This window comes from Falco naumanni, chromosome 8 (genome assembly GCF_017639655.2).
Source record: "Falco naumanni isolate bFalNau1 chromosome 8, bFalNau1.pat, whole genome shotgun sequence".
NCBI lineage: Eukaryota > Metazoa > Chordata > Aves > Falconiformes > Falconidae > Falco > Falco naumanni.
Genome location: NC_054061.1, coordinates 20,663,223 through 20,673,881, shown reverse-complemented (window position 1 = coordinate 20,673,881; position 10,659 = coordinate 20,663,223). Strand labels below are relative to the sequence as shown.

Below are 10,659 nucleotides of genomic sequence, written 5' to 3'. Positions count from 1 at the left end.
CTCAGCAGTAGTCAAAACAGTGGTGTTTTACCACTGCCTTTCTATCTACCAACAGAAGCACAGCATTACAAGGGCTGCTGTGAGGCTCAGCCAGACCCAATAGAGTTGTCTGAGGTTTTGAAGATGTCACGCCACAGTGTCCCTGGTGCTGCTGCCTGCCTGATATAGGCAAAGTGTTGGTAAGAGGCGGTGAAATGCAGACTGCTGAATGTTATCTGATGAACATTTTCACTGCTGTCTTGGGAAGGGTGTTGTGGGAGGTTAGTGCTTCAACCTGCTGTCCTTGTGTGCTGTTTGGCATCTATAGTAGCTTCCACAGCCGTTGATGCTGCCATGATGGTTCCGTGGTCATCCTCATTCAGGATTTGTAAGTGCACGTGATGAGGTGGATGTAACCTTTGTGGTCTTGACTTCCCCTGCTTGTGCAGTTGCACAGTTGCCTTTGGTAGGAACGTGTGTTTTCGATGTGCCACTGCACACACAGTTCATTCTGATGTGTGAATGTTCAGAGAAAAGCCTGCAGAGTAGCCCAGCTCTGGTTTTAGGTGGCACAAATTCCCCCACCCGGTTGACATGGTGAGATTGCTTGCGCTTCAGCATCTGGTGTGGTTCTGTCCAAGAATAAGATCTGTGTGGAGTGGGATCAGAGGTGTCAGAGCTCTGATCACAGAATCCTTAAGAACTCCATTTCTATATGAAATTGCTGAAAAAGCACAAAGCATCCAGGCAGATTCCGTCTGCTGTCCTTGTGTAATAGTGGGCATCTACAGGAGTTTCCACAGCCATTGATGTTGCCGTGTTGGTTCCTCGATCCTCCTCAGGCAGGATTTTAACAGGGTGGTAAGGAGGTGTGTGTGACCTTTGGGTGCTCAACTTTCCCTGCTCGTCTGGTCTCAGCAGAGATGGTGTGTCCTCTTGCCAGTGTTGACTCATTCTGATACGTGCACGTAGACACGAAACCCTGCACAGCAGCACAGCTCTGGTGTTGTGTCGTGGAAATTCTCCCACCCAACTGATATTTTGGGTGTGCTTGCGTTTCAGCCTTTGGTGTGGTTCTCTCAAGGAATAAAATCCCTGCAGAGTGGGATCTGAGGTGTCCCAGCTGTAATCGCAGACACTCTAAAAACGTGCAGCTCTGTGGTTTTTCCATTGGAGATTGCTGATAAGGGGCAAAAGGCTTCCGGGTGCAGTTCATGTGTCTGGGAAAAGTCTGCCAGGCACTGTGTGGCTTTGCATTCCTCCATAGTTTCTTTCTGCCAGTTGTGAGGGAAGGTGAGGATGTGCAAAGGCCTGGGTTGTGCTCAGAGTGGGGTTTAGAGCTGGGGCGTGTTGTTGGGTTAGAGCAGTATCTGGGTCTTGTAGTTGTGATCCTGCTAGTGGCACTAAGTAGGGCCTGGTCATGTGTTAAGCGTGAGGGTGACGTTGAGCGGGGAAGAGGGTTGCGTGGGGGGATTGGAGATGCTGGGTTGAACACGGCCTGTGTCATTGTGGAAGGACTGGAGAATGTCTGCTCAGCCCTGGAGATGACATTTGCCATGGCACGGGACAGAGTATATTCCAGTAGAAATCCTTGAGAAGACTCCCAGCACACACTGCTACTTTCCCACAACCTTCTCGGGACCTCCAGAAGTTCCACATATGGTAAGGCACTGGTGATCTTTGTGGTATTACTGATTGTTAAGTCACATGATAGACATGCCTTTAGTTCCTTTCTTTTGACATGGAATGTTACTGCTCAAATGGAAAATTTTGCACATTTTGGTCACGGAGCCACCCTTCACCAAATGTCTCTGTGTTACCTTTCTGCTCTGAGTCTTGCTAGGCAGGAGAAGTTCTCTCTCTATTCAAGATGTTGGCAGTCCTTGGGTTTCAGTATGGTGAAATGGGTTCCTTTGGTTTTCCTCTCTGCTCTTACCAAAACCTCCCACCCGTTTGTGTTTTTCTTCTCTCTCATTGGCAGTGTGTTGGTAATGGTTGGTGAGATGCAGCCTGCTGAGTTCTGCAGCTGTCAGTCAGGTTGCAGATATTTGGGTGGTTGCCCATCAGTGTAAGTTGCTTTTCCCACTCTCTGGAGCCGAGGTTGACATTCACAGAATGTCCTTGGCTTTCACGTCTCCCTCTTGCTTCCGCTGTGATAGCAGTACATAATGGAGCACTACGCACTGTTCAGTTGTTTCAAAGCTTTTGGAGAACCATAGTAGTTTCTTTCTTGACAGAAATCACTGTTAACTCTAAGGTAAAATGTCTCTCAGAGCCAGCTGGCCTGTCCTGAAAGTGTTTCTTTTCCAGAAGAAGCAACCACGAATTCTACAGGTGAGTTTCTTGTACCTAAAGAGGCTGCGTTTGAGATCTTGTACTTTTGTTCCCATTCAGCCGTGGTACCTTCATGTTGGGTCAACCAAATGTGTCCTGGATCGTAATGCCTATAAGTTTGGACAGCAAAGCACCACCACCTGCTTTTGTTCCTGCTTCTGCTGCTTGCAGGAACAGCATGAGCTGATGGCAGAAGGACAGATGGGGAGGACCCCAGTGCGTTTCTGGGAGTGGATGTGTTTAGCATAGATGGGATTTCATATCCAAACCTCTGTGGTCTTCCCTTTGTGGCGTTTGTTTGGCTGAGTGACGCATGGCTCACATTAATGATGGAGTTCATGGGTACCAAGGTTCTTGGAGTGTTGTTCTGGCAGTGCGTGCCTGCCTGCAAGAAGAGGCAAGGGCTTGACACGTGGTGAGCAGCTGGAAAAAACAGCTCTTCATCGAGGTGCAGGGAGAGTGCTTGGGAGCTGTGGTTGTGCCATGCTTTTTCAGCCTTCTTGGAGGATTGGTTGCTGGGCTGGATTTACCGAAGGGAAGACTGCCCTGGATTTCCTGAACTCTTTGGAGCCTGTTTCATGGAGGTCTGAGTACCTGGGCCTTGGGCTTTTGTCTCTGATGGCGGTGGATTCTGTTCTGATGTGGCAGAGCTGTTCTTTGCCGTGTGATGGCCTTGCTGTGTTGTTTGCTGGTTCCTTGAGAAGACTGAAGGCTGCAGAGAGTGTCCTCCTTCCTGAAGATGAGAGTTGGTGAAGGGGAAGTGCCCCTGTCTTGCGTAGACTGGAGGAAAGCAGGAATGACGTTCCCCACCCGGATGGCTGGCAGGCGGAAGGAAAGAGTCATGAGAGCTCTGGTGAAAAGGCATGTTCATCCTTGATATCGAGCGCGGTGTAGGCATGTAGAAAACATTTTGTTAAAGGCAAAAATGATAAGAAGAAACAAATATGGAAGCAGCAATGTGGAAGCAAGGGTAGGGCAGGTCAGGTAAAAAAAAGAAACAGGAGGGGATGGAAAAGCAGACGAAAAAGAAAAAAGATGAAAAGAGAGGAAGTGAGAAAGGAGGGAGAGGAAGGACTGTATGCAAGGAAGAAGCAAGCATGTAAAGAGAGAAAGAAGAAAAGAATTGAAAGAAGGAAGGGATGGTATGGGAGATGACCAGCATCACCGCCCTTATCTCTGCATGCCGAATGAGGAGCTCGGCATCCTGGGTGCTCCAAGGCGCTGTGCAAGGCTTGATGAAAGGTGGTGAGGAAGAGGAATGGGAGCTCATGCCTGAAAGCATGTCTGTGCTGCATGGGGTGAGGGTGATGTAGTCATCTAGAAAAGATGTTGGTGAAGGAGCCAAGGAAGAGACAAAGAGAGGACAGAGACGAGAAGGTGGAAGAAGAGCAGGAAGGAAGGAAAAATGTAGAGAAAGTGAAGGAAACCAGAACGAAGCAAGCAACAGAGAGAAAGAAGATAAAGGATGATAAGATGGATGAGTTTATTAGCATGCCCGATCGCTATGGATTCCTATACACGGAAAGGCGGGGAGGGACATACAGGGAGAGATAACGAAAGGAGGAAAGAGCGGAAGAGAAGAAGTGAGTAAGGAAGGAAGATGACAAAGACGAGAATGATGAAGAAACCATAAAGCAGATGACCAGGGCACGCCGATGTTACCTTGCAGGAGTATCGCAGAAGGAAGGTGAAAGAGAAGGAAGGAAACAATGGGAGTAAAAAGCAAGGAAGAAAGGAAGGGCTGATGAGAAGATGTCCAGCACGGGACGACATCACCTGTAGACGCTGAACGGCTTCGGTCCCTAACAGCCTCCGCCATGGTTAGTGTCCCTCTCTCCGGCACCGGTGGCCGGTAATTAGCGCTGATGGTCCGCAATTAGCGCGGATGGCCCCGGCATTGAGGGCCACCGCCGCGGCGGTGAGGGGACTGGCGATGTGCCAGCGTGGGGTAAAGGAGGGGGCATGGTGGAAAAAGAAGGGAAAGGGGCGTAAAGGAAAGGGCACGGAAGGCAAGAACGAAAAGGATAAGGGAGGGAAGGAGGAGGCGGAACAGGCGGAAGGAGAAAAGAGCAGAAAGAGAAGAAAGGAACGAGGCAAGAGAAGGGAAGAAAAGGAATTGTGGGGAGAACGAAGGGGAACGTACGAATGAAACGTCAGAAAGAGGAGGAAGGGGAGGAAGGCAGGCATGCAAGCCAAAGGCAGGCAGTGAGGAGAAGGACAGCAAGAGGAAGAGGCGGGAGGAGCAGCCGAGCGAGCGGGGAGGTGGCCGGCGCGGGTCCGCGGTCGCTGTCGGGGAGCGTGCGAGGCGGCGGAGCAGCACACGGTGTCGCTGCAGGCTCAGGAACGGCGGCGGAGCGGCGCGTCGGCTCCGCCCCGGTGCGGCGGAGAGCCCGGCTGTGAGCGCGGGGGGGGGGGGGGGCGGCGCGGCGCGGGGCGGTCAGCAGAGCCGGCGCGTCCGTGGGGCGGCGGGGAGCCGTGCGGGGCCCGTGCGGGAAGGGCGGCGGGTGCGATGGGCGTGTGGTGGGCGCCCGCGGTGCGGGTGCTGGTGCTGCAGGCGGCCTGGGCGCTGGGCGGCGGGCAGGTGCGCTACTCGGTGCCGGAGGAAGCCAAGGCCGGGACGGTGGTGGGCCGCCTGGCGCAGGACCTGGGCCTGGAGGCGGGCGAGGCGGAGGCGCGGCGTCTGCGGCTGGTGGCGCAGGGCCGGCGGGCGAGCGTGGAGGTGAGCGGGGCGAGCGGGGGCGCTGGTGGTGAGCTCGCGGCTGGACCGGGAGGAGCTGTGCGGGAAGAGCGCGCCGTGCGCCCTGCGCCTGGAGGTGCTGGTGGAGCGGCCGCTGCGCGTCTTCCACGTGGAGCTGGAGGTCACCGACATCAACGACAACGCCCCGCTCTTCCCCGCCGCCCGCAAAAACCTCAGCATCGCGGAATTCACCACGCTGCCGGGGTCCCGGTTCCCGCTGGAGGGCGCGTCGGATGCAGATATCGGAGCCAACGCGCAGCTCTCCTATGCGCTCAGCCCCAACGAACAGTTTACGCTCGATGTTAAGTCCTCTGATGAAAATAGGAAATCCCTGTTCCTGGTTCTTGCGAAACCGCTGGACCGCGAGTCGGTGGCTGTGCACCGTCTGGTGCTGACGGCGAGTGACGGGGGCCGGCCGCCGCTGACGGGCACGGTGGAGCTGGTGATTTCGGTGCTGGACGTTAACGACAATGCGCCCCAGTTCAACCAGTCGGTGTATAAAGCGCAGCTGCCGGAGAGCGCTGCCGAGGGGACGCTGGTGGCGCGGGTGAACGCCACGGATCCGGACGAGGGAATCAATAAGGACTTTTCTTACAGCATCGTCAGTTTGGATCCTGCAGGTAACAGAGACCTTTTCACCATTGATCCGAAGACGGGCGAGATCCGTCTGACGGGCGACCTGGACTTTGAAGACGTGCAGTTACACGAGATACAAATCGAAGCGAGAGACAAAGGGACGCCGCCGCTGTCGGGTCACTGCAGCGTGGAGCTGGAGGTGCTGGACGTGAACGACAACGCGCCGGAGGTGTGGGTGACGTCGCTGTCGGTGCCGGTGCCGGAGGACGCGGCGGTGGGGACGGTGGTGGCGCTGCTGAGCGTGTCGGACCGGGACTCGGGGGCGAACGGTCGCGTGCGGTGCGCGGTGTGGCCGGCGTCGCCGTTCGGGCTGGTGGCGACGTTCGCGGGCTCGTACTCGCTGGTGCTGCGGGAGGCGCTGGACCGGGAGCGGGTGTCGGAGTACGAGGTGGAGGTGCGGGCGGAGGACGGCGGGGCGCCGCCGCTGCGCGCCAGCCGCGGGGTGCGCGTGCCGGTGTCGGACGTGAACGACAACGCGCCGGCGTTCGCGCAGGCCGTGTACACGGTGTTGGCGCGGGAGAACAACGCGGCGGGCGCGGAGCTGGCGCGGCTGTGGGCGCGGGACCCGGACGAGGCGGGCAACGGGCGCGTGAGCTACTCGGTGGCGGAGGGCGGCGGCGGCGCGGTGTCGGGCGTGGCGTGGCGGTCGGCGTCGAGCTACGTGTCGGTGGACGCGGAGAGCGGTCGGCTGTGGGCGCTGCAGCCGCTGGACTACGAGGAGCTGCAGGTGCTGCAGTTCGAGGTGCGGGCGGTGGACGCGGGGGAGCCGCCGCTGTGCGGCAACGCGACGGTGCAGCTCTTCGTGGTGGACGAGAACGACAACGCGCCGGCACTGCTGCCTCCTGCCGGCGGCGGGCCGGGCCCCGGGGCCGCGGGCGAGGCGGCGTCGGGGCCGGGCTCGGGGGCGCTGTGGGCGTGGGCGGCGTGGGGGGCGCCGGCGGGGCAGGTGGTGGCGAAGATCCGCGCGGTGGACGCGGACTCGGGCTACAACGCGTGGCTGCGCTACGAGCTGTGGGAGCCGCGGGGGAAGGGCCCGTTCCGCGTGGGGCTGTACAGCGGCGAGGTGAGCACGGCGCGGGGCGCTGGAGGAGGCGGACGGCCCGCGGCAGCGGCTGGTCATCGTGGTGCGGGACCACGGGGAGCCGGCGCGCTCGGTCACGGCCACGCTGAGCGTGTCGCTGGTAGAGGGCGCCGAGGCGGCTCTGGCGGCCGCGGGCTCGTCGTCTTCGGGGCCGGGGCTGCGTGCGGCGGAGGGCGACGCGTCGGCGTCGGCGGCGACGAACGTGTGGCTGGTGGTGGCCATCTGCGCGGTGTCGAGCCTGTTCCTGCTGGCCGTGGTGCTGTACGGGGCGTCGCGGTGGGCGCCGCGGGCGGCCGTGCTGTCGGGTCCCGGGCCGGCGACGCTGGTGTGCGCCAGCGAGGTGGGGAGCTGGTCGTACTCGCAGCGGCAGAGCCGGAGCCTGTGCGTGACGGACGGCGCGGGCAAGAGCGACCTGATGGTTTTCAGCCCCAACTTCCCGCCGCCGCCCGGCCCCGCGGCGAAGGAGACGCAGCCGGAGCCGCCCGCTCTGCTGGACACGGTCAGTGCCCCCCCCTTCCCCGCCCCTTCCCGCGACGCCCCTGCCCCTCTGTCGCCCTTTTCGCCCGCCCCCCTGGCCGGCGGTGGCGGTGGCCGTGCTCAGCCCCCGATGCCCGAGGGTGGTGGTCGCTGGGCAGGTGCTGGAGGCTCCTGACGGCACCGTTGCACCTGCCTTTGTGTCCTTGCCGGAGCCCCTTGACTCTTGGGGTACGGGAGGAATGAAGATCTGGCCGCACCCTGCAGCAGTTCTTGTCCACAGCTGAGGTTTGCTCATCAGCGTTTGGGTTTTTCTGTCAGAGGCTGGAATGAACGCCATTGCTGTTTAGAGCTGTTGCGACATGACCTTTAGGAAGAGTATTGCTCCCAGGGCTGCCCCATTTCCATCTGAGCTGGCTGAGGCATTGCCAAGCATGAAGAGTCCGCAGTAGAGCATCTGCCCGATATTGTGTGTGTGATGCCTTTCTGTGTTCTTTATGCATTTCACAGAGTGGGGAATGTAGGATGCCTAGAGGAAAGCACGGGGCAGGATGGCCATAAAGGATTCTTTTAAAGATGATTGTTTCCCAGGCTCCAAGGGCCTGGAGATGGAGGCCATCTGGATCTTGAGACAGTGTGTGTTACTGAGATGCCCACAATATCCTTGTGGTGTGTTGTCCTTGGCTGGATGCCAGATGCCTCCTCGAACTATTGTGTCACTCCTATCCACAGTCAAACACGGGGACAAAATAAGCTGAATAAACCCCACTTGAGGTCCAAGATAAGGAGTCAGCAGTAAAGTATCTGCCTGACACTGTGTGTGTGTGATGCCTTCATATGTTCTTAATGTTGCTGTCGTTGATGGGAAGGGTAAGCAAAAACAAGTTTGAGCCTTGAGGTGAGAAAGGAAACTGTTTCATGTCCCAGAGGTGAATGTGGCAGTGGCACTGAGTAGGGCCTGTCCCTATCTGTATCAGAAGTTGCACTTGTGGAATCAAAGGAAAGCAAAAGGTGTTATTCTCTACCTCCAGTCAGCAGGTGATGTTCAGCCATTCCCAGGAAGCAGGCCCTCCAGTAGGGGTAGTGGTTGCTCTGTAAGACAATTGTTGTAAGGAACGAATGCCCCACCATCGTCCTCCTTTCTGTTAGCTTTTATATCTGAGCAAACATTATATGGTATGGAATATGCCTTTGATCACTTCTGGTCAGCTGCCCTGGCTTTGTCCTCTCCTGAGGTCTTGCTGACCTCTGGTGGTGATGGTTCCCCAGGCAGTATTTAGTCCTTATTTCTTTTGTTGGCTGCTGATCATGCTGGTAACAGCTGTGGTTTCTTGTGGAAAACTCTGTCCTCCTCCTCTTTGTTTCGCCTTTGCAAGGGAGGTGATGCCAGGTGTCATCTCCCAGGTATGTGAAGTTTCCATCTGTGAGGCTGAAGTATTACAAAACATGAAAGCTCAGTGGCCGAGTGTGCCTTGCACTGTGTATATGATATCATTGCTATGGTTTTTATGGTGCTTCCATTGGTGGGAACGGTTGTGGATCTGTGTTCCTGGCTGGAGAAGTGGCGTGGCACACACATCAACCTCCTCAACCAAATTCTCCTGTGCAGTAGATATCATTTGCTTTATTGGTGAGCTCCTCAATATGTGCGTTGGTCTCTCTCAGCATGAAATCAATGTCCTTTGCTATTAGAGCTGTCCCAACATGACCTCAACAAAGACTGTTGCTCTCAGGTGTGTAACATTTCCATCTGAAATTGCCAAAGCATTGCCAGTCCTGAAGGGCCTGCTGCAGAGAGTTTGCTGGACACAGTGTATGTGATACCATTTGTATGCCGTTTATGGTGCTGTCATTGATGGGAAGGGGAAGCAAAAGTTGAACTGAACCTTGGGGTGGGAAAGAAACAGTGGCATGTCACAGAGGTGCATGTGGCGGTGACACTGAGAAGGGCCTGTCTTTCTTACGAAACACTCTGTGCTCCTCCTCTTTCATTCTGCGTTGCAAGAGACATGATGCAGGGTGACAGCTGGGCCTTCCAGGTTTTCTCTCCCGGTGGTGTAATTTCTTGATTTTGTTTGGCTCTCCAGGGTAATTTTAAAAGTCAGAAAGGAAATACGGACTTTTGCTATGGTTTTCTTCCAAGTATGTTGTTACTGTAGTTTGTGGTGCAAAGTGTTCAGGCAGAGGCGTGTGACCCAAGACAGGTGTTAGAAACGGGCATTTTCTTTTCCTGCTGCCCCTTTCTGCCAGGTTGTGGACTGCATTGCTGGCCGGTGAAATGTCGTGTCATACTGTGGCCCGTTATGATGTTCTTTCAACGTTTGATCAGCAGTGGCAACCTTAAAGAACCCATGTAAACCTTGTTTTCAACCAAAAAAATAAACATCCCCAGACTGTCCTACCCCCTTCGAGAACATCCATCACAGTGCTGTGCTTGTTCAGCATTTTGGTTGCTCTCTTACTGCATGAAGTCAATACCCACTGCCATTAGAGCTGTCCCGATATCATGGGTTTATGAAAGGCAGGTCCCGCTTGACTGACCTGATCTCCTTCTCTGACAACGTGTCCTGCCTAGTGGGTGAGGCAAAGGCTGTGGGTGTTGTCTACCTGGGCTTTAGTAAAGCCTTTGATCTTGTTTCCCACAGCATTCTCCTGGAGAAACTGGCTGCTCGTGGCTTGGGTGGGTGTACTCTTTGCTGGGTAAAAGGCTGGCTGTCTGGCCAAGCCCAAAGAAGGGTGTTGAATGGATTTAAAATGAGTTGGGGGGCTTGTCACAAGTGGTGTTCCCCAGGGTTCAGTACTGGGAGGGGGGCAGTTCTGTTTAACCCCTTTATCAGTGGTCTGTGTGACGGGATCAGGTTAAGTTTGCAGATGACAGCAAGCTGGGCAAAAGTGTGTATCTGGTTGAGGGTAGGAAGGCTCTGCAGAGGGATCCAGACAGGTTGGGCCAGTGGGCTGAGGCCCATTGTATGAGGTTCAACAAGGCTCAGTGCCAAGTCCTGCACTTGGGTCACAACAACCCTCGCAACGCTGCAGGCTGTGGGAAGAGTGGCTGCAAAGCAGCCCAGAGGAAAAGAACCTGGGAGCGTTGTTTGACGGCCAGCTGTATATGAACTGGCAGTGTGCCCAGGTGGCCCAGAAGGGCCCTAGCATCCTGGCTTGTATCAGAAATAGTGTGGCCATCAGGACAAGGGAAATGATTGTGCCCCTGTCCTCAGCACTGATGAGGCTGCAGCTTGAATAACGGTGTTCAGTTTTGGGCCCCTCACTGTGAGAATGACATTGAGGTGCCAGAGTGAGTCCAAAGAAGAGCAATGAAGCTGGGGAAGGGTCAAGCCCAAGTCTTATGAGGAGCGGCTGAGGGAACTGGCATTGTTTGGTTTGGAGAAAAGGTGGCTTGGGAGACCTCTACAACTAC

General features: G+C 56.0%; 1 protein-coding gene across 1 annotated transcript; it reads left to right on the top strand.

The window, feature by feature from the left end:
* Window positions 1-4,467: 4,467 nt before the first annotated feature.
* Window positions 4,468-7,938, top strand: LOC121092984 (protocadherin alpha-3-like). Its single transcript, XM_040604714.1, is given in 3 exon segments — window positions 4,468-5,047; window positions 5,049-6,764; window positions 6,766-7,938. Coding segments are annotated over 3 exon segments (2,595 nt in total). The 5' UTR covers window positions 4,468-4,822; the 3' UTR covers window positions 7,420-7,938.
* Window positions 7,939-10,659: the final 2,721 nt, after the last annotated feature.